Source organism: Drosophila yakuba, chromosome 2L (genome assembly GCF_016746365.2).
Source record: "Drosophila yakuba strain Tai18E2 chromosome 2L, Prin_Dyak_Tai18E2_2.1, whole genome shotgun sequence".
Classification (NCBI taxonomy): Eukaryota; Metazoa; Arthropoda; class Insecta; order Diptera; family Drosophilidae; genus Drosophila; species Drosophila yakuba.
In genome coordinates, this window is record NC_052527.2 from 2,365,402 (window position 1) to 2,389,721 (window position 24,320).

At 42.8% G+C, this 24,320-nt stretch overlaps 2 protein-coding genes across 2 annotated transcripts in view; one reads left to right on the forward strand and one right to left on the reverse strand.

Moving 5' to 3' along the window:
• LOC6526551 (MKRN2 opposite strand protein) overlaps positions 1–24,320 on the reverse strand; it is a 52,437-nt gene that overhangs the window by 16,840 nt on the left and 11,277 nt on the right. Inside the window, exon 2 of the mRNA XM_015197824.3 lies at positions 5,917–6,062. The gene's annotated coding sequence lies outside the window, so the exon portion shown is untranslated. The remainder of the gene's footprint in view (positions 1–5,916; positions 6,063–24,320) is intronic.
• Positions 1–24,320, forward strand: part of LOC6526552 (protein eyes shut) — a 38,315-nt gene that overhangs the window by 1,196 nt on the left and 12,799 nt on the right. Inside the window, exons 2-5 of the mRNA XM_002087626.4 lie at positions 2,641–2,789; positions 14,402–14,554; positions 14,776–17,117; positions 23,890–24,242. Coding sequence (XP_002087662.2) covers positions 2,641–2,789; positions 14,402–14,554; positions 14,776–17,117; positions 23,890–24,242 — 2,997 coding nt within the window. The remainder of the gene's footprint in view (positions 1–2,640; positions 2,790–14,401; positions 14,555–14,775; positions 17,118–23,889; positions 24,243–24,320) is intronic.

Sequence of the window (24,320 nt, forward strand, 5' to 3'; positions counted from 1 at the left end):
ATGCACAAAATTTATAGCCAAGATATGCAGATATTTCCAGTTTTATTAAAAATGCAGAAACCACAACGGGGGAATTTAATTAAATATCTTGCTTTAAGATAATGAAGTTTAAAGAATTTTGCAGTTATTTGTATCCATTGACGTTCGCAGTTACATTTTTTAAATGAATGCAGCCAGTTTTAAGGCAAGAATGCACTTTTCTTGCGCCAATTCGGATAAGAAAGCTATGCAAATCCATGGCAAATATCACCAGAGTCTGCACTTCATCTCAAATTCAAATCCAAGTAGCTCCCCAAATTGCTGCACTTTCAGCCATTCAGTGGGCTAAACTTTGAGGCTTAACTGTCAGAGATTCCACCATCGCACTTATTCCCAGTCGTACACAGGGATATATGTGTATGTAACTCAAAACCGATTGCACAAACAAGTTAGAAGACGTGGCAATCCTTCTCCTTGACGCCATTTATACGACTAAGTAACTGCCATTTTATTTTTCTATGCTCACTTCGCGATATATGCCAGCGCTAATCCCGCCCAGAAAGCATCCAGAACCACCAAACCACCCAATCACCCAACCATCCAACCACCGAGGGGAAATGCGGTTAAGATATTTTTTACGATAGCTCCATGGGAAAGCTGCAAGTCAAATGCGAAATGCGAAAACCAGAAGCTTGAAATCGCTTCCCGCCTGCATTTCCCCACCCAAAAAAAAAAAAAAGAAAAGGGGGAGAGTGGAAAAACTCAGGCTGGCCAAGTCGGATGGATGGGAAAGTTTATATGCTGGCAGGCGAAATTTATAGCTGCAATTAAATTTAACACGATGCCATGAGATTTAAACGGATTAACTGAATAGTTTTCGACCAGCTCAAACTTTGGGGTCGACTGCGTCGAGGGGGAAATAGCGCGAAGGAGTTTACTGGCTTCGTAGAACATTGATATTTTATTGGTTTATCCTGGCTTACTCGAGCGATAAGATGGCTCTTAACCGTTTTATGACTTCGCTCTGAAGACTCCAATAAAAGTTGGCTGTTAAAGATGAGCAGACGGATATGATTTGCTTGGCAAATTGCCAACAGCAATAATAGTTCACTTCATTTAGACCTGATATAGATTTCTAGATATAGAAATACGCTTGAAATGCTTTCAACTATAACTCATGACTAATGATTAGGAAATTATTGAACAAATTACCAGCAGTACATTATGGACTATAAATAGAATCCACGTCTATAAGTGCTTTGCAAGGTCACAAAAAATTACCCACTCCACCGAACGTACAATATCTTGATGGCCATAGCCACTCTGATATTCCGACCGCAAGGAGCGAGTCCAATGCCATTACGTAGTCATTTCCCAATTGCTCCTGCCTGAGCACAACAAATCAAATAGTCTCCCGGGTGCAAATGTCCAACCGTAGCCCATAATCAGCCGGCATAGAATCTCAGGGGCTTCACTCAGGAGCACCAGGGTAAACTGGAACTGGAAACAAGGGTCTTCTGGGTGCTTATGCCGTGCCAAGACCATAACAGACATGTGCACCGGGAGCCATCAGCTGCCTCCTGCATCCTAATGTAATCCATTATAAGGGACAACAGTAAGCCAACGTTATCTACCCCTGCACCAACCCCACTTCCCGCTCCCAGCCCCACTGGCTCCCACTTACACGGCAAAGAAAGTTCTTTAATTAAGCCGGTTACCTGGTTACCTGGCAGCAGTTGCTGCCATGTTTGCAGTGCTCCTCGGGTAACACTCGGCCACAGATCCCCTGACACTTTTTTCGCTCTTTGCATTTCCGTTTCAATTCGAATTCGGTTTGGCCAAAATGGAAATAGAACTGGAAATGGAAATGAAAATGGAAAACCCAATCCCAAATGTCTACCAAATATTTATTTGCACAACTACTCAAGTCCAATGTTGCGCTCTTTGAAAGTTTATAGCACTCAACTGGCCGGCGATTTGGCTGCAGGGTATGTGCATTATGTCTGAATGTAGCAGAAAGTCAGGGAAATTTATTCAGGAAAATACGGGAGTGCAGGCCAACTCAAATGTGAGACTAGACTAGTATGCTGTATTTTCATAATTGTGAATATTAGGATAAGCACAAAAGTAGGAGTTTTCATGGATATAAAAAGGTAGCTAGAGTATTATATTATAAAATGTAATATCATACTTCTGATTGAATAACACAGTTTAGGCTAAATATATCACTGGGAATATTTATAGTAATTATTTAAGGTATATACGAAAGCCGTTTACGTTTTGAGGCAGTAATACAAAATTCTATTTCCATTTAGTTCAGTGGCTATAGAGCTAGGTATATACATATATATCTCGGAGAATATATCTCAGCGAATTTATCCGTGTCCGCCCATCTCCACTTCAATTACTGCCCACTGCCATTATAGTGCTGCTGTATCTGTATCTGTATTTGTATCTCTAGCCCTCCCTAGAAACAATTTCTATCTAAAGCATTTGCTTCGTTCTGCCACTAAACCTGCGTTTTCTCTGTTTTCTTTTGGCGATGCTGCTGTATGTGCTATCCGGCTGTTTTTTACCACCGTTTGATGCATCATTGACACACCGTTCCGCACACACCCACCGCACTGCACACCCACCGGATGGAAACAACTAAAACAACAGCTCGTACTCGTGTTACTGCATTGATGGCTACACAGGGATCCAGTGCCAAACGAATTGGGACGAGTGCTGGTCGAGTCCTTGCCAGAACGGCGGGACATGTGTGGACGGTGTGGCCTACTACAATTGTACGTGTCCGGAAGGATTCTCTGGTAAGTGTGCCCATGCTATCTATCCGGGTTTTCACTGGGTGGCGGGTGCCATTTTCCGGGTGGCAGGAGGAGTGCTGCCTGAATGCGGTTTATTTTTGCGACCAGCAGCCAGTTGAAATGCACGAATCTAAAACGATTCGCGTGCACGGAAAATCGGAACTTTTAATATTTTATGAGCCAATGGAAAAATTATTTTCACTTCAATAGGCATTCGAACATATTTCACAAAGCATAGTTAGGCATAAAATCTGTGTAGTGGAAAAAGTGCTACATTTTAACAATTTTTACCACTATTCTTACTTTTTCTTACACATTTACTACTAAGCAGGATATTTCTGTTAGGCTATTAAACGTATAAAGAATTGTAATATCTAAGGTATAGATTTTTCTTCGCAGTGCATTTTCACAAATAGAAAATCCGGGGGAAAAGGGTTATGCGCCAAAGTGGAGTGGCAAGCCAGTTGAGTGGGTGAAGTTCCTCTTCCGTTCCACGTGCGAAATGTATTTTTATTAAGCCAACATAAAAAACTCAGTCTCGCTTGGTTTGCACTCGGTCGAGAGCCTGAGACAGATACCCCAGCAAATAGAGAGGAATTCCTGCCAGGACGCGCACACAGGACTCCCTTTTGGCCCCAAACGTATTTGTAAAATTTACGCGGCACGCGGAGCCACAGCGAAATAAAAATATAACGTACAGTGCTCGTTCTTACTTATTTCCCCGGCATTTGCTCACATGTGTCTATTCTTCTTTTTAACGCGCACTGAGAGTTGTGGACCGAGGGGGGGAGGGGAAGTGGTAGGAAAATCCAAATATAATATAGAAAAAGCAAACGTAAAGAAAACTGGCAGTCATTGAAGTGCAGAAGCCTTTTATACCCTTAAAATGCTGTTGATTCGGCAGGGAGAAATGCTCTCGAGAAGTTCTTGATAGTAGAGGTTATTTTTGCACTTGAATGAATCCTATTAAGTTATAGATGGAATTTTATACTTAAATCCGAGGAACGACTTAACCAAAAGTATAGTATGTTCTTAACTAACTTACTTTCCTTTGAATTCATGGATATCATGCCTAAGATTTCCCTTTTAGTAAGAGTATATGATTAAGTAAGATGATCTGAGCGGAGCGAGAAAAACGCTTTGAGAGATCTCCAAAGGCGTTAAGACGAGGCGAACGAGGAAACGGAAAAGTGGAAATGGGAAAATGGGAAAGCCGAAGCTGGCAAACCAACTTTAATGTTGTCTATTGTGGTAGTCAATGCTGGGTGCTTAACTTGCCACTTGCCACTTGCCACTGCGTGTCTGTGTGTGTGTGTGTGTGTGTGTGTATGTGGGGCGCCCAGTATCTAAGTATCTGAGTATCTGTGTTGGCGAAGTAGGGAAGTCTAGCCATGGATGTATCTAATGTTCATCCTTTGGCTTCCTTCGTGTACGAGAGCACACATAAACACATTTACGTATGGTACGTGTGCGAAGCACTTAGTGTCCGTCCATGCATTTTCTTTTCTTTTTTTTTTTTTGTGTGCCACCCCTTGCTGCACAAAGTTGACTTTATAAAATTTAGTGAAATTTATAGCCAGCGTATATACATAGGTGTAATATGTGCTAGATTCCTATTTGTAGTCGGATCAAAGCTAGACTAAAACCGAAATACAAATTGCTGCAAATTTGTTCTGGAACTTTGCTGATGAGTTCAACGAGTGGAGGAACACCAGCTGAACAATCAGGCCAAGGGTGGTGGCCAAATGATATAAATGGCCAGGGGAATGGGGATTTAAAAACAGAACGAAGCCATTGACTGACTGACTCTTTTGGACCAAAGAGTCTTGGGAATAAATTACTGAGTTTGCCCGGAACAACATGGACTACATGTGTTTTCCGGCTGGATGAATGCATTCAAATTGAAATAATGGAGATGAGAATTTGTGGGTGATTGGAAAAGGGTTTTCAGTTCAAAAATTCATTAGACTTAGCAGCAAAGTAATGTTATTGCACCATACCATAAAATAACCAAAGCAAGGAAAAATATTGAAAACATAATATCTATGAAACAATATAATAAACGCTTAACATATTTAAATAAACAATCAAATTTCCCGGCCAAGCTTATCGCACTTTATGATAATGCGCAGTTATTTTGTATAAACGCAGTACAAATTGGAAATAAATGCTTTACCTCCACTTGCATCACTCATACGCCCCGTTAACCGCTTTGCTTCCCCATCGCAGAACAACTTTTATCGTCTGCAAGCGAAACAATTGCATTAATTTAGCATAAATAGAGCGGAGCAACGAACGCAGGCAAACAAAGGCCCACAAAGCATAAGCACTGCAAATGAAATCAACACAAAAACAAATAAAATTATGCTCTGCTCCCCCATATTTGCAGCGATTTTTCCGAGGAAACTAAGCGATTCCATTGCAAATTGCTCGCAGGCCCTCGGAACAAAAAAGACAAGACCGAATGTAAATAAAGCAAAAAAACAAAATTGCATAACAAATTCAGCGCATAAAAAAGGAAAGCGACCCATGTTGTTTTTCAAAAGGCAGCCGCAAAAAATATATTATATATACCCAGTCATATATAATAAATAGATTTTTTTGCCAACAGCACGCGAAATGTCGGAAATGAAGCTATAAACTGAGGGGAAATGCGACCCAAAAAATATGTTAAAATGCTGGAAAAAAATTCAGCGAAATTTCGAAATGAATGCAGCGCATGAATAGAAGTCTAAGGCAAAACAAAGCGAAAGTAACGGATGCACAGAGTTCTGAAAGGCTGGGCGGAAAATGGGCGTGAAAAGGGGCGTGGGTGGGAATAGCGGGAAATGGACAGACGCCTCGGGCCATTATTTAACCGCTCATTGAGTTTTCGAGCGCTTTCACCTTGGCCAAAAGAATCGCCAAATGCAAATGAAAGGGACCGCAATGTCGGAATGCCGGAATGTGGGAGCGGGATAGCCAGCGCTCTAATTAATTTTATGAGCTTCCTTTGCACTGCGCGCTTTTTCGCGGCCCTTTTGGCCTATTTATTTTTTGGCTTCAGTGCTTATGTTTATGTCCTTTTGAAGTGGTTGCGGTATGCATTGGTATATGCTGTATACATCGTCCTTTCGCCCGTTCCACTTACCAACTTAATGCGCCGACTTCTATGACTTTGGGGATAAAGTAGTGGCTTGCAGGACTAAAATGTCGGCGGTGATTGTAGTTTCACTGAAATCCCTTTGACAGCCGACCTACTTTGCGCTGGATTCATCAGGCTAATTACGAGAGATGCTGAAATTAAACAATAATAATCACGTGTTTATTTATTTTTAGTAACTGCATATTATAATGTGCGCTATGATCATGCATCTTTTAATGGTTTTTACAGTTCTGAAGTACTGTTAAATGATATAGGAGTGCAGCATCTCTTGGTCCTTAATTCAAGATCACTCTTGGCATAAAGACATTAGCAAACACGTCTACATTTGACCAAGGCCTGCAATCCTCTCCGCAAACTGCAATCACTAGCAGCTTAACCTTGCTCCCCTAACACACACACACACACACATGCGTGGCCAAACCCACACCATCGCAATCCAGTAACAAAGCGGTGGGCATGCCTTTGTCCTTTTGCTCCTTGGCTCCCTGGCTCTCTGGCTCCTTGCCTTTATGCAATCATTGCAGGCAGCGAGTGAAAAGTGCAGGAAAATGGGGAAAGGGGGTGGGGGTTTTCCCGCTTGGCTTTATGGCAGCGCGAAAACAATAAAACGGAGAAGGGGAATGCTGCAGAATGGAAGAAGGTCTTCCTGGGCCTATTCACCATTGAAATTTCGCATTTCGCATTCATGCAAATGCAGCAAATCAACAATGAAAAAATAATAAAGGATTGCATTCAAATGTGGTCAAAACGAAGGGCCAAATACTCTACAATTGGCAACTGAAGTGCAGAAAGTTAAAGTAAATATGAAGAGAAGTACCAGTAAATATTTTCCTTAGTACAAATTCAATAATGTTGCATACTTCTAGACAAAGATATGCAATCTACAAAATGTGCACGGATTTCAAGTGGTTATCCAACTTGTTAGGGTATATTTTTTGAAATGCATTCAAATTGCAGCAATGCAGCTTGTGCCTTTACTCCATTTTTTGCCCAACAGTTTTCGTTCTGTTTTCCCACACACTCACTTGATATTTTATCGTAATTTTCCTGGCAGCAGGTCCTTTTTTTAGGACTGCTTCATCAGCGGGTTTTGAGCGAACGGCTGCGTGTGTGTGCATAAATTTGCACCTGTTCACCTGCTCACCTGTTCGCTCTACTTTTTCGCGCTCGGTGGCAATTTGCACACATTTTCACGTAGCCAGGGAGATACATTCAATCAAGCATCTGGTTGCTCAGTCACAGGATCATTCAGCGATTGGCGCATTCGTTTGGCTTGTTTCACTTCCTTGATTTTTCGGCACCAGCAGCAGCAGCAGCGGCATCCTTTAATCAGAGTCACATGCTTTAATTTTTGGCAGCGCCTGATTTATTCCGTTAAATATTCAACCAATTTTCAATCACATGACTCAGCGATTCGCATGCATTTTTTATTTCAATTACCCAGCGGAGAACACGAACCCATATGTACGTACACACATTCGTGTTTATAAATAGAGTTCAAAACGAATTGTTTCTCATTTCGCAGAGGTGGCTAATCAATGGTCCTTTGGGACTTCGCTTCGCTGTTCAGTTCAGTTGTTGTTATTCAGCGACATCAGGCTAAAATATTCATGGCATTATTGATTTTATTATGTCAGCCCGCGAGTTTGATGAACTTTTCACAGGCGCGACGGGTGAGATATTTTTGTTTGCTTTGTCGCGAGTCCTGGGATTAGCAGCGTAATCGAATGCGATTAAGATTTTTATTTGCCCACACAACAGATGTGATCAAATTGTTTGGCGGCAAAAAGGCTTAATTGGCTTTAAACATCAGTGGAGCGGTTATATGTATCAATTAAGTACTCTCAATGCATTGATGCTCATAATCCCATTACTCAGTGTAAATCTTCGATTGTTTTCAGAGATTTAAAATGATTTTCTTGGCATTTGAGAGACAAACGTCAAGGAAAGAAGGACATCTGGGACACGCTGATAATTTTGTTTATTTGTTCAACGGGCCATCAAACACAATACTTTCTTGTTTACGCAACTGCTTAAGGACGAGTAAATTCTTTGGAAAATTAGATTGCAAGGGAAACGTAATCAGGGTTATGCGAAATGCAATCAATTAAACGCACTAATACCTGTTCGTTTTGTAAATCTATTTGTGGGCGTAACAGTGTGCATCAAGTTTCCACGTGAAAATGAGCTACACTTTCCCATTTCCTCAGCTTCTCATTGTCAAGAATTCCTCGCTGCGAAAAAAAACGAAATGGAAACTAAGCAATTGGATGAGCAACAATGCGCACCACAAGACATTCAAGCGCAGGCCAACCAATTCACATCAAGAGTGCACTGTGATGAAAACTTGTGAATAAAATTTCAAAAGCTTAAATGAAATACTTACTACTGTTAAACGGAATGTAACAAATTAAATCCTGCTTGTGAACTTACAATATAAATAGTATTTTCTTTACCAATTCAAGATAATTTTTTTGCTGTGTAGATATGCGAATTGAAATTGCTAGACTGCTAGCGACATGAATTGCTCGGGATTTCGACTGGGGGCTGGCTGAGTGAATGGATACCGTGATTAGTTTCCCCGCTGCATTCGAAAGCAGCCCCAAATCCGTGCCATCGCAGTTGGGGCTGGGAATCGGTGGCAGGAGATGGACCCAAAGTGCATTTCATTGCTCACAGTCGCAGGTCGCAGGCAGCGCGATTTGGGGCGATGGATTCGAAGGAAGCTGGCCAAGCCCGACCCCAAAAACTGTGGATCCCACTCCTACCACCGATTGCGATGATAATAGATTGCTCTGGCTGGGATTAGTTTCGCATACAAATTGCGGGGCGACGTGGCTGAAATCCCAACAAGCTAAATACTGTTCTCAGTGCCGGGTAATTGAAGAATTTCCAATGAATAAACCAATATATTAAACGGATTTAATTTGGGGAAAGTAAACTAGTTTGCGATGTAGGATGTGAGAGACTGATGCATGGTGTGTCGGTATCTATTGGGATATCAGTTTAAAACACGGGTCATCTGAAAGTCCTTGAACGGCTCTCTAGAAAAATCAATTTTTGATTCCAAATTCATTTTACCAAAACCAAATATATGCTTCCTTTATTCAGAGTTCCTTTTGTTCCTATTGCTGTTAATTACGACTTGAACCGAGTGCTGATCTTTGTTATACTGAGCACTCACTCGTTCAATAATGCATTCATTCAGAGATTTCAGAGGAAGCTGCAGAAAAGTACCAGAATGTGCGAGCATAAAATGCGAACGAAATGTGCAATATTTTCAACTCATGCACCTTTAGAAACGAAGTCAGATTTTGAATGCACATTCGCCCTGCCCTCCACTTCCTTTCTCCATTTCTCACAATATATATCCTGCATGGGAAAGCTAACCGGCAAATAAGAAGCACAAAATGTGTGCAGATAAAATTCAAATTTCAATTTCTGCATCGACTGGTGGGGGAATCAGAAAGGACGAGCTGCCCCAAGGACTCGGTGGGTTGGGGGAGGGAGGCGGGTGCTGGAAATGGCCATGTTTATTGTGACTCGAAGCCAAAACAAATGTTCGTACCTTGTTGCACAAATGTTTGCAGTTCGCTGCCAGCAGCAAATAATAACACAGAAAAAAGAAAAGAAAATACATAACAAGAAACAGATGAAGAGCAGCATGACAGGCAAAAAGTTTCAATAAAGAAAAATGGCAGGCGGCTAAAGTGGAGCTAAAAATAAAAACTGCGCGAATATTGCTGTAAGTACAAGCAGCACATAAATATTGAAATGTTATTCAATAAATTAAAAAAATGATTTTACAGCCATTTAAAGCTCTTAAAACCAGAAGCGCCTGAGGAATATTTATCAATATTGTATATTTGGCAGACCTTAACTTGATCAATATTTGACCAGCACTTAAAATTTGATTAATGGTTTATTTTCCCTATCTTTTTCGATTCGAATATTCCAACAATCGACAGGAAGAATGTCAGAATTGTACGCCTCTTTTTTGTATTACTTTCATTTCCAAATTCCCAAATGGAAAACGAGGAAAACCGGACAACCAAAGCCCGTCCATTAAACAAAGCAAAAGGGGAAAAAAAAACCCAGAGATAGAGGGGAAAATTGTGCGTCCAATTCGAAAAAAATTCATTCATAAAACATGCCTCGTAGATTGCGGCAGTGAGTGGAGCATTTTTCATGCCCACAAAAATGACCGATGCCGCCCCCTATCCCTTCCCCCTCCCCTTTTCCACTAACCACGTACATGGTGAAATAAAATGAAAATCGATTTTCACTTTAACGACTTCACACATTGCACGGGGGCCCAAGAAAAAGTATTGCAGAGGCCACACACCGAAACCACAAACGGAGCCAAAACAATGAACAAGAAAAACCAGAAATCATTGTGAATGCGAATGTGAATGTGAATGTGAATGCATTGAGTAAAGGTAAACCCAGACGATCCAAGAAAATGTGATTGCGAGGTGTAGGGGTGTGGGGGTGTGGGGGGTCAATAGAATTTGGGTTAAGAACTGTGCGTGAGGGGTTTTCTGGCTGCTCAGCTTTCCTGCTCAGTATTCTCCGGGCTTTCGGTGTGCTCGACCACTTCCTGTATTTGTGCATGAATTGGAGCGTAATGTGACATTTCATGTGGAGCACACAAATCGGAAAGAAAAAAGGAGACGGAAGAGCTGCCCACTTCGGTGTTTCACTCGCAGAAGGGGCAACATGTCGTATGCGCAATAAAGTGCATTATAGGAGTTGCTTAAAGCAGAAGCACAGAAGCCGTGCATTATTGAACTTTTATTTTTTTGACCGAATGTGTTGCATATTTTAAAATTGCTTAAGCTTGGATAAATACTTTTTAGCATTTCATTTTACAGCGATCGTAAAGAAAATTGAAAGACTCTGCAAATACGGTCCATAAAAATCATAAAGCAGAATGCGATTGCCTCGCTGCGATGGCCATAAACAAATTGAAATGTGCAGCGACTTGATGGCACTTTATGGTCAGAATGGGGAAATTGAAGCTGTTGCTCCGCCATGGCAGTGAAATACGAGAAAGTGCCAGCCCGCTGGAAAATCCATTACTCAATTGAAGCAGCGGTGGAACGGGCAATAAATTAAATACGCTTTTTTATGTGCCCCAAAGAGCGGGAAAATAATTGTTTTAAAATCGGTATTAAAGAGTTTGATGATTGCAAACATCTAGCCAAAACGATTTGTTGTCCCAAACAAATTTAACATGCCGATAAAACTGCTATGTATCTATGAATACTAAATAGTACCTGATCATAACTAGCTGTCCGTAGTATAACGAATAGGACAACTCATTCTATTCGCACAGGTGTGCAACATTAATAAATTAATTTAAATTAGCTTCAAAATGAGCATTTCGATGCAAATGCAATCAGTGAGCCAGAATCCTGGAAGTATGCAACGCAAATTCGAGCTGCAGTCCTAAAGACACAAACCGCATAGCCTATATCGAAATGTGCATGTGAGCGACTGTATTTGCTAGGTAGACATTCCAGTATCCTAGCTGAAATCCACAAAAGCACACAATGGATACAGATGCACAGTCGTATAACTACAAGTTAAAGGATGCAGGGGTAGATGTATGTATGTATATGGTATGCCCCTCGTCATAAGGCAAACAAATGACATCGACTGACATCCTGTTCTGCTCGCCAGGATTTTGAGTTGCCTTCTTCGTTTTGGGGTTCCCCTTTTCGTGTTGATTTAGTGCTTATGCAAATTTAATGTATGTTCAGAGCTGCCCCATTTGCATAGACTTACATTATTGTTGCATTATAAACCAGACAGAAGAACCAGACACGCACATTTATCTTTTATGACCGCTCGGCAGCTGCATTTCTATTCGAGCACTCTTCTTTTTCTGCCCATCAGTGTACGTATTATGTATAATTTATGAGTCCAAGTGATAAATTGCAGCCCCAATTCCCCACCCACGAAAACGCCCCCTCAATTGCAGCTCACTTGAATGCAATTTTCTGCCTTAAATTAAGACGATTTTCACCAAGCTTCTTTTGTTCGTTGTCGCATTAATTTGGCAAAAGTGCAGGGGAATTTCCACGCCGACTTTTTTGACACTTTTGTTTCGACACTTTGAAGTGCTTTTTTCATAAAAAAAAAAATATAAAATAGAAGAACTTTTTCTTCGGCTCAGACAAGATAGGCAAGGAAACTTTCATGGAGTGCAGGCGGAGAAAACTTTAAGCATATTTCTCGCCAACTTGTTGCCAAAAAGAGCTTGCCAAGAAGGTGGTAGCGAAACGAAAACAAAGGCCCAAAACTCTAAAAGGCGTTTCTATGCCGGGCAAATAAATTCTGAAACTTCAGACATACAAAATATTTCGCTGGCTATAAATTTGGCAAAGAAAAGCGCTTCCAAACACACACACACCCAATAATATCACTCATACGCAGCGTTGCACTGGCGCAAGCTCAGCCGGAAACGAATAGGGGATTCCCCCCGAATCTTCCCATTCTCCCATCGCCCATGGCAAAAGATTGTCTGTCTGTCTGACAGTTGCTGCCTTTTGGCAAAACACTGAGACCAAGTCAACGTCGCTGCAAGTTGTTGAGCAGAAAATTGAAAAGTATTTCCAAGCATTTGTTGCCATTGTTCGCTGTCAAACTAGATACCCCCAGCAGTGCAGATTGCTCTATTCGAAAAAACGGAGCATTTTGATTCGAGCTGTGCGCATTCCCCGCTGTTTAAATAGAATTTAATTTTAAGTTTTTAAGAAATGTGCAGGTGGTTCTTTTTCGCTTGCTTTCTGAGCAGCTTCAAATCGAATCTGTTTATAGTAAAAAATTAATATAATATTTGTTATATAATAAAAACCCTTAACAAACTTTAAAGGTAATGGTTAAAGGTGTTGTATTAAAAAACCTTTTTTTAAATGAAATAAAAAAAAAATATGACAAATTTATGAAGGGCATTGCTATTCAGTTCCCTTCTATCCCCTAGTTTCCAACCATTTTTCTTTGCCATTTCGCACAGAGTTTGAAGGACAGCTCCAAATTTTTGGCATGTGTGTTCTACGTCCAGTGTGTGGGGTGAATGTGTGGGTGAATGCAGCTGTGAGTGTGCGTGTAAATATCCTTTTGAATTGTTTATATTGCTTGCAACCAAATCAGCACTTGTAGGGTTTCTTTTGATTGCCATTGATGCGCTTGTACCGAAAACTTTTCACTTTCTTATTTTTATACCCGTTACTCGTAGAGTAAAAGGGTATACTAGATTCGTTGAAAAGTATGTAACAGGCAGAAGGAAGCGTTTCCGACCATATAAAGTATATATATTCTTGATCAGGATCAATAGCCGAGTCGATTTGGCCATGTCCGTCTGTCCGTCCGTCTGTCTGTCCGTCTGTCCGTCTGTCCGTCTGTCCGTCTGTCCGTCTGTCTGTCTGTCCGTCCGTATGAACGCTGTGATCTCAGGAACTACAAAAGCTAGAAAGTTGAGATTAAGCGTACAGACTCCAGAGACATAGACGCAGCGCAAGTTTGTCGATTCATGTTGCCACGCCCACTCTAACGCCCACAAACCGCCCAAAACTGCCACGCCCACACTTTTGAAAAATGTTTTGAAATTTTTTCATTTTTGTATTGGTTTTGTAAATTTCTATCGATTTGCCAAAAAACTTTCTGCCACGCCCACTCTAACGCCCTCAAACCGCCCAAAGCTGCTACGCCCACACTTTTGAAAAATGTTTTGAAATTTTTTCATTTTTGTATTGGTTTTGTAAATTTCTATCGATTTGCCAAAAAACTTTCTACCACGCCCACTATAACGCCTACAAACCGCCAAAAACTGTGTTTAAGACTCTCCTTCTCCCTTCCACTAGCTGAGTAACGGGTATCAGATAGTCGGGGAACTCGACTATAGCGTTCTCTCTTGTTCATTTTGGGAATAAAAAGCAATGAAATAGATGGAAGGGAATAGGATCGAGGCGGAAACAAGAGAAATAGCCTTTGGCAAATACAGTGAAAGGTCATTCAATTGCACTTCAATTGTGCGCACTTGTTTCAAACTTAAGTGCATAGGGAAACTGAATCAGAAAGAAATGAAGGGTTTTTTGAGTGCTGTACGGAAATATATAGAAATAATTGAACTAAATACCTTTCTACCTCAGTGATTGATTAAAATTGCCTAAGTATTTGTCTAACTTTTTTCCCATAAAAAAATATTTCAATTAAAATTCATGCATAAACCGCAATGTTGAAACAATTAGTCAAATAGGTTAAATTGCGGCTGGCAAAAAATAATTAAACCTCAAAACAATATCAATATCAGGCATAAATAAATGAATTCCATCTGCAAAGAACTTTGGCCTGCATATTTCATATTTCTCTAATTAAAATCAAACATGCCTGTGGGTGGCTTTTGACCTTCAGACAAGTTAGCTGGTAACTCGTATTCATGTCCTTTCATTCGACTTCGTTCCAGGATCCAACTGCGAGGAGAACGTCGACGAGTGCATGTCGAATCCCTGCCAGAACGGCGGTCTCTGCCGGGACAGAACCAATGGCTACATATGCACCTGCCAACCGGGTTACCTGGGCTCTCACTGCGAACTGGATGTCGCTGTCTGCGAGACAGGTGAGTGCGATTCGGGTTGATGAATGGCCAGAACTGGGTGAATGCGTCGGTGCTGTCACAGGCTGGGATTTATCTAGCAAATACAGCAGGCATTCAACGCAATTTAGTAAAGATGGTACTTATAGCGCTCCCATTAATAAGCTATCCAAGCTTTTCTTTACAACAAGAGAATCTAACCATAATTATTTACTTTATTTAACCTATTTTTGAATGCTTTCTAGGAACTGGAGCTCGTTGCCAGCACGGTGGTGAGTGCATCGAGGGACCCGGGCTGGAGTTCACCTGCGACTGTCCGGCGGGCTGGCACGGTCGGATTTGCCAGGAGGAGATCAACGAGTGCGCCTCGTCGCCCTGCCAGAATGGAGGCGTCTGCGTGGACAAGCTGGCGGCCTATGCTTGCGCCTGTCCCATGGGTTATACGGGCATCAACTGCGAGGAGGAGATCCTCATCTGTGCGGACAATCCGTGTCAGAATAATGCCTTGTGTCTGATGGAGGAGGGTGTGCCCACGTGCTATTGTGTACCCGACTACCATGGCGAGAAGTGTGAGTACCAGTACGACGAGTGCCAATTGGGTCCGCGTTGCATGAATGGTGGTGTTTGCATCGACGGTGTGGACACCTTCTCCTGCTCCTGTCCACCTCTGTTGACCGGCATGCTCTGCGAGTGTCTGATGGTGGGCGAGGAGTCCTTGGACTGCAACTACACGGCACCGGCCACGCAAGCTCCGCCACGCAGAACCACCACCACATCCACAATGGCACCACCCACAGTGAGGCCCGTCACGCCGCCAGAGACAACGGTACCGCCACCCAGAGTTTCAGAAGAGGTGGAGATTATAGTAGTTACCACAACTGCTCCGGCGGAAGTGGTCACCTCTGTGTTATCCCCATCATCGTCTTCTTCATCGGAGGAAGCGGTTTCCGTGGAGCTAAAAATACCGACTGTGGCGCCCCCAGAAAGCGATAGTCACAGCATTTCTGTGGAGCAAACTACGGCGGTTCCAGCACAACCCGCACCCGAATCCGAATCCGAATCTAAACAAGAACCAGAACCTAAGCCGCAGCCCGAATCGGAGTCCGAATCGGAATCGGAAACGGTGGAGGAAATAATACCGGGAACTACGGCGCGACCACCAGCAAGCAGATCCTCCAGTTCTTCGGAGGAATCTCCCAGCATCTTCACCACTTTGCCTCCGTTACCAGGAAAGCCTCAAACCTCTGCGTCGTCGGAAAGTTCCGGAGAAGTGGTTACCTCCGAGGAGTACACCACTGTGCCGCACTTTGAAGTGAGTGGCAGCAAAAGTGAAAGTGGCAGTGAAGAGGTCACCACCGTGCGACCCACTGCAGCGCCCAGTATCACAATTTCAGTGGACATCGCGTCATCCGGCAGCAGCAGCAGTTCGGAATCAGTGGAGGTGTTCACCACACCAGCTCCCGTTTTCGTGCAGAGAGTAACAACGATCGAAACCAGCATCTCCATAGACTATGTCACACCCACTCCTTTGCCGGAAACCACCACCCGAGGAGTGGTGCCGGTGCCCAGGCCAACATTTGCGCCAGAGCCACCACTGGATGTGGTGGAAACGACTGCCTCGACGCACCACCTGTGGACAGAGGTGCCCACCACGGCGGCGCCCTTCTTCACGGAGTATCCGGCGGAAGTGCTGATCACCACACATCGAACGAGTGCCGGCAGATTCACCACAGTTCAACCACCTGCAGGGGTCACCACCACCACCTCACCCACTGAGGACTCATCCGTTGAGTTGGCCACTCCGCACACGCCCCAAATTGTGGTCACCATATTGGATTCCAATGAAGCAATACCTTCGCTGATCACAACCACTGGAGTACCGACCACGCACCATCACCACCACCATCATCCGCACCACGAAGCCGAGGGAACCACTCTGCAGCCACTCGAAGAAGACGAGCACCACCATCATCATCATCATGACGAGGTCACCACTCCACCACAGCCGGTGGAAATAACAACCGGACATCCGTTGCAAACAGAGGACCTCATTGAAGTGCAGGAACCTGGCGTGGTGACCACAGAAGGGCCTTTTGTGCCGGCCGAGACAACTGTGGTTCCTGTGGTGGTGCCCGCTACGATTGCACCACTTGGAACCCAAGCACCACCACCAGCCACGATAGCTCCTATTCCTCCAGCGACTACCGCTCCTCCACCTCCGCCTCCTTTTGTGGCTACAGAGCCACCAACACTGCCACCCACTCTACCACCCGTTACCCTGCCTCCGGTGACCCTGCCACCGCCCACGATACCACCCACTCCTCCATCCACACAATCCGCACAAACTTTACCGCCACCGACGTCTGGCATAAATGTTTACACCACTCCCGATGGACCGCCCACGGCCTCCCAAACGAAGCCATCCGTGGTCACTGAGAGCAGCGAGGAGGTGGAGGGCAGCAATACGGTGTCCACCGGCGGCAGGGGCTCCGGCGGAGTTCCCGAGGAGAAGGCAGGCGATGTCGATTGCATCAAGCTGGGCTGCTACAACGGCGGCACCTGCGTAACCACATCCGAAGGATCGCGGGTAAGTGGCAATTGAATAAGAACACTCTAGGAAAAGTTCTTTGAATGTTTGGAGCAACACAAAAATATATTGCAATAGGTTCGATCTATAATATTGTAATAATAACAATAATATTTTAGTATCTGAAAGATTTAAAGACGTAGTTTTCTCATCAATTTTTTATCAATTCGCTATTCTTATTAATATTTTTTTGAACTGTAGCCAGACTCAGTAGGTCAATCGATAGGCACCCCAGCTCTTTGGCACCTTTACTAAATCGAGTTGTTTGTTCGATGGCAAAAACAACCAGAACAACCAAAAACTAGGTAAAGCGAGGCATCCTACGGAGCGGATTGTGTGAGCAGTCAACTTCACAATTTTCAACCCCATTGAGTTGCTAATTGGCCGTGTTGGAGTTGAGCGCCTCCGGGTTCCGATTCCACCCATCGACCATTAATAAGTCATTAAATATGCCAGCCAGAGCTGCAATTGCCTAGGCAATAGGTAAATACGCCCAGTAATTGGAAACGGACTAAACCAATGCCCTTAAGCCCGGTAAAAAAGGTTACAAACTTTTCGTAGATATGTGCTTTCGAATGTACACATTTGTATAGCAACCGAAAAGTTTCATATCAAGGATTGCACCAGCGGTTTGTCCTTAGCAAATATAAATAATTACGTAACTATTTGAAAAGTATTTAGTTTATTAGTTCAGCAAAATATCTAAACAACCAGCGACCACTCATCACTGGCTAAATTATAGCAACTCTGTCGCCGGCTTGCAAATGAGCAACACTGTAAATACAATTTACAGTCCGTGCAATCCGAGAAGCTTTAACCCTTTAATAGGATACACGGCAAACGAGGGCAATAGCATTACGAACTCAACGGCCACACCCACGAGCGATGCACTGGCGCCAACTAAATTTGCAAATTGACAACCTGAAAGGACCCCACAGCTGCCCACGTTCCGATGGAGATGCAGATACGGGTACTCAGATGTGCTCCACTTATACATAAATAATCACGTATTTGGTGGGTCAGAAGTAAGCAGATTGTACAAGCAGGCAGTACTTGTAAGCAGATTGTTGCTAGGCCAACGAGGAGTGAAATAATCGAAATACTTGCTGGAAATCCATGTGGAAATTATTCCAGTACAATTTACGTTAATACCTTCTAGCTATGGCTTAGAAAAAAGCTTTAAGAAGCTATTCGTTCAATTCGAAAACTACCTTGGGACGCCTTTCGTTGCGGCGGTTTTTTAATTAATTATTTCGAAAGTTTAAGCGCCTAATCCTTCTCTAATCAAAATCAAAGTTCAGCCAGAAATAGCCTACATATTTCCCATCTCTCTATTCTCTTTTTATCTTTCATTTTTGCAGCTAGCTGTAAGTTACCAGAAATGCCAATTTCTCTTCTAAATGAATACTTAAAAACCTGGGAAATAACAGAGGCATTAAAAAGAGGAAATTTCCAGGTATAAAATCAGACAGCAAATAACAAAATGCCGAAGAAAATGTTCGCCAGGCGAAACCACAAAAGCCCTTCCCAGTACTTTCAGTTAGGCCAACAGCCAACAATGGCAGGCCTATTCAACTATTTATGAAAATACTTGTGGTAATTTTAGCCCCCCGAAAAAAAAAAGCAGCAAGAAGCTCAAAATATAACCGAACTAGGGAGCAAATATCGAATTTTTGGGCAAACTGAAAGCCATTACATGTAACTAACACACATGTTCATTTGCCAGGGAGGCACGAAACAAATTTCAAATGCCTGCAAATAAGCGGAAAATTGTTCTCAAATGCTTTCATGATAGTGCCATAGCTCTTGTTGTTAAACTTTCGGCTGCAAACTGAGTTTTCTGCCAACTGTGCAACCAATAAGTCAGAAGAATTAACACAGTTGCAACAGATACTTTTTAAAGCAATAAAATCAGTTGAAAATGGTTTGGGCCATTAAGTATTAACATGCCCAACAAATTCTCACCAATGACCATGTGGTGGTCACCCTCTGTCTTTATCCATTTAGTATTCATCCCCTTTTGAAGGTCAAAGGGGTCTCAACACACCGCAAACACTATATATACAACCATTAATATGTCAACATGGACTCCCTGTTGGCCAAATTAGTAGCACCACATGCAATTTCAGTTTTTTACGACCAAAACGTGGGGCCAATATGATCTGACTTGCTTGAATATATGAGCTGCAAATGGAGTTAAAAAGGGTGGATAACTTTCTATCCAATGGAGTGCATGTCTTTAAACCCCCATTAGTATACCGTGTAATTAAATGAATAAATAGTTTCAGATAAAGGAATAACATGCTTAGTTTCCAGCAACTAATTTATTCTTCAGACCCAGTTAATGAGTTGGCAAAGCCAGCTGGCAATTTATTTACAAACTTTACTTGCTGCACACGTAGATCTCCAAAGTGTACCTATGAATCACGGCAACGCACACACAAAAACGCGGAAAAGCCGAGGAAACAGGAAAAGTACAAGGGATGAAAAGCCGCCGCATGTGGCCAACAAGCTAACAAGAAAAATATTAAATTTTCATAATAAATTTAGCGCTTGAGTGAGTGACACTTCACCGCAGGATGAATTTGTTGTTGTGCGACACACTCACGCACACAACCACACACAAAGTCACTCACACTAATGCAGTCCAAAAAACTAAGGCGAAGAGGGAAAAGGTGTGAGGGGAAATTATTTCACAGAGCATATGCCACTTTATTGTTGCCAAGTAATTTAACTAACTGAGCAAACACTCACTGCATTCACACACACGCACTCACTCTTCGCTTTCAGATTCACCGTTCTTATGCACTTAAAAAAGAAACCGGTAAGAAGGTGTGCGAAAGTATGCAGCAAATTTTAATTTAGTATATGCTACTGCATACTTTCAGACATTTTTATAAGTGATCTGAAAAACCCTTTGAAATATTTTGATTTCAAGGACTCTGGCGAACTTTTGCTCAGTGCTCGTTGATTTGCCATCTCTTTCCATTTCGCCGTTTGCATTCGTATAAAGAGACAAAAAACAGACTGGCAGAGCGACAGACATACACTTACATATGTCAGCTGTCATATTGGTTAGGCGAGTGTGGGAAATGCGAGGGGAAAGTGTGTGAAAAAGAGGGGCGTGGCATGGGCGAAGTGCAGGCAAAGTGGCACTCGCACTCGGCGAAAGTCACTCGTAAAGTGGCATTAAGCACATTTCAAGTGCTACCCCGCCGAGTTTTTGGTTTTGGAAAATGTTTGCCTGGCTTCTGAGCACCAGCACGCTCCCGCTCCCTCCATTTACCACTCCCTCGCCCAATTTTCCCGAGGCTCAGTGTGTCTACTGTCTGCATTGCGTTGCTTTTGCCACCGCCAATGCCACTAATGAAAACTTTGTTGAGCCCTTTTAGGCTCCTCCATCACCGCCACATGTCTCCCTGACTTAATGCATCCTCCACAGACTCGTTTCCCATTTCCCAGCCTGCTTTTCCCCCAGCCCGCTTTTCCCATCCCCTCCATCGTCCTCCTCGGGAAGTGCACTTCTGTCATTCAGGCCATTCCAGGCATTTGCCCGTTGACATTTCCATTGGCGTGTTACAATTAATTTTCTTTGGCCAACGCAATGAAACGCAAATGGGAAAAAGGACCATTTCCCAAGGATCTCGGGAAATCTGCGGGTGTAATCGCAATGCTGGAATTCAGGGCTCTCACTTATTTAGTGGGAAACCAAATTAATTCACCAACAAATTGTTTCAGAAACTACTTTAAAATAGTTATATTTATAATTTGAATAAATAAAAGTCAAATTTAGGTTTAGTAATCATATAATTATAGTAAAGTAAACTCATTAAAGTTTTATTCACTGACTTTCGCTACTCTTTAAACGAAAATGAAAAAGGACATAAGTAAAACATTAAAATCCTCTTAAAATCTTTAAATTTAAGAGCCATGTAATATTCATATTTGCCCTCGTTAGAGGAGACTCATTTCCGTTTTCACTCCAACCACACGTATTTGAATCTTAAATCTGCCACATGTTTTCCCCTGGCTCATTTCGCTACATATTATTTCATTTCTTGCTGGCCAACATTCATTATGCGCCAGCCAGCCAGCCAAATGCCGCAAGGTCAAAAGCTTTAATTAAAATGTTTCCTGTTGGCAGGGCACATGCGAGTGAAGGCAAACAAAAAAAAAAAACAAGAGAGAGCAAACAGAGTCGGCTAAAATGTGCGAAAACTAAATTCAGGCCAGTAGGGCCCCCTCGATACTGAGCACCACCCACAATACCCACTTTTTTCTACCCAAAAACCCACCCAAGCACAGCCTCATTTGTCTAACAAGAGAGGCACTAACGCGAAGTTGGGCAAACAAAAACAAAGTTCGCGAATAAACTGCCAGCAAACACTTCAAATAATTGTTATGAAGGCTGCCTGCGCCTTTGTAGAAAAGCAAACTTTTTAATATATCTTTTCAAGGTCAGAATTCGCTGAAAAGTATGCTATGAGATGCTGATATGAACTGGCATCCTGGCCAGAGAACTGCAAGAGTGGCATTTTTTGCCACCCTGATCACACTCAACAATTTTGAGTGCGGGTGCCACTCACACCGGTTTTCGAGGGTACATACAAACACCCGGTCAAAATATTCGGGTGTCTGCAAACACCCTGGTGCCTGCGCACCCGAATCAATGCGGCACCCTACGTCGCGGGTACCAATCACACTCGCCACTCATAACGAAGGGTAGAGAAGGCAAACATGCAGAAAAAGGCAAGTGCCTTTTTCTCGGAAACACCCGGGTGTTTTGGTGAACACCCGGGTGTCTGGTAGACATTTGAGTGCCTGTGGTAGGTAACATACGAAAAAGAAAAGTACATTAAGTACTGAAAAACGAAATATATTATGCCAAAAATCTGTAGAACTATGCATTCTATTTACAGAAATTTAACCAACACGAAATAGACATTTCTTTTTTATATCTTATATTATTTGCTTTGTTACAATTTTTAATATTTAATTACCATATTAAACTTTGTATGTATAATTTTTCTTTTTAAAATGATAAAAAAAAAAACAATAGAAATAGAATTGTGTTAATTAAGTATAAATACTATTTAATAATATACATAATATATTATTTAATAATACATATGTAAGTTTGTTTTTTGTTAAGACATTAGATACATCAAAACGCAAAAACATGTGCACGACCTTTTTCTTGGGTGTTTCCAATCACCCTAAATTTTTTGGACCGTGTCTCGCTTCCACCCATACAATTTTTATGCATACAGAAAAGTACCTGCGGCCGTTCCTTGCTTGCGCGTCACCCACCCTAAACTTCTTTGCACAGCAGACACCCGGGTGTTTTTTGTGCAAGTACAAAAAACACCCTGGTGGCAAAACACCCGGGTGTTTGTCATTGCTAAATTTAGGGTGTCTCCAAACACCCGGGTGCGGAGACTCCCGGTGTTTAGCGGGTACACTTAGGGTGCCGGTGGCTTGCTGCAGTTCTCTGATCCTGGCCTCAAAGCGAATTTGCACTCGGTGTGTGATGGAAAACATCATGCCAGCAGGAGGTTTTTTTTAATGTTTTTCCACCGACAAACGAAGCGTGGGAATAAAAACAGGAACAGCGCAAATTCGTTGCCCAGAAGAAAGAAATGGTGGTAAAAAACCATCTGAGCCATTGTAAGCTCCAGCATTTAAGAATGTTCTGGGATTTGGTATTTCCGCTGAGCAGCAGGGAGGTTGCAAAAGGGTTTTCGCCTGTTTAAGCTGGGATATTGTCCTTACAGATTGAAATACAAACCAGCGCTTCATAAACGCAGAGCAGGCGGTATAAATATAAAGTAATTCTGGTTTTATTAACTATAAAGTACCCACAAAGCATATAAAAAACTTTAAGTGTGTATATGACAGTAATTTCGATTTCACTACCTGTCTATGCATATCCAATAAGTATACTAGTAGCTTATATATAAAGCCACCAATTTATGGTTTTCAACGGTAATTTAAGATTAATTTAGCCTTTGTTGTCGTACATTTTTGTAGGGTGCAGGTGTACGCAACTTCTTCAGACTACTTCCTACCATAATACCAAACCATATGGACGACTTCCCATTAAGAGGTTGTCATTTCACCGCCCCCACCAAAGGCATTGTCCAACGTGACTGTTGCGCTGCCTTTCCACTTTTCCCCGATTTCCCTCCCGCCACTTAATTTGCTCAATTTGCGGGGCGGCGTGGAAAAATCGGGGGAAAACTTTCGGTGGCTCCTTTTGGTTTGCCCCTTTTCCCTGACTCCTGTTTTTCTTGGCCCGCTTGTTGCAGTTTTCTGGTGGCACTTGCAGTCGTCCCTTGGTGCGGCATAAATTATGAAAGCCAGAACAATGGACCAGTCGAAAGGCAAGACGACGGCAAAGTCCATGCCGCGCAGAGGCAAAAAGTTAATTCATATTACTTTTCAATTTATTGGCATTTTTGGAACGTGCTTTCCTTATTGGAAAGCGACCAGAAGTCGTCGCCTTTCCGAAGTAGTGTGGATCGAAATTAAATTAAAATTGTTCAAGTTTCGTTCCGCGTTTCGGTGGTACTTTCCCATAAGTTGTAGTGCAAAGTATTTTGTAGCTACTCGAAAGTATGTGCGTTGTGTAAGAGAAATTCTTGGGTAGCTATTAAAGTAACGATTTTTAATGAGTTGATATCACGATAAAAAAAACGGTGCCTGGCGTAAGCTCCTTTGTATTTCATTTCATTTTAAGCAATATACTTATAATTTGTACTATTTCTTTCAGTGTGTGTGTCGCTTTGACCGCCAGGGCCCGCTTTGCGAGCTGCCCATTATCATCCGGAATGCCGCCTTCTCCGGCGACTCCTATGTGTCGCACCGCATCTACAAGGACATCGGGGGCCACGAGTCCTTGGACGCCGTCCTGCCGATGCACATCCAGCTGAAGGTACGCACGCGGGCCACCAACGGGCTGATCATGCTGGCGGCGGCGCAGGGCACCAAGGGTGGCCACTACATGGCCCTCTTCCTGCAGAAGGGACTCATGCAGTTCCAGTTCTCCTGCGGACTGCAGACGATGCTGCTGAGTGAACTGGAAACGCCGGTGAACACCGGCCACGAAATCACCATTCGCGCTGAGTAAGTGAGAAGTGTCGACTGCGGAATGCAATTACGCATGTGCCTGCACTGAGGGAAAATCGGGAAACTTTTCGGTGT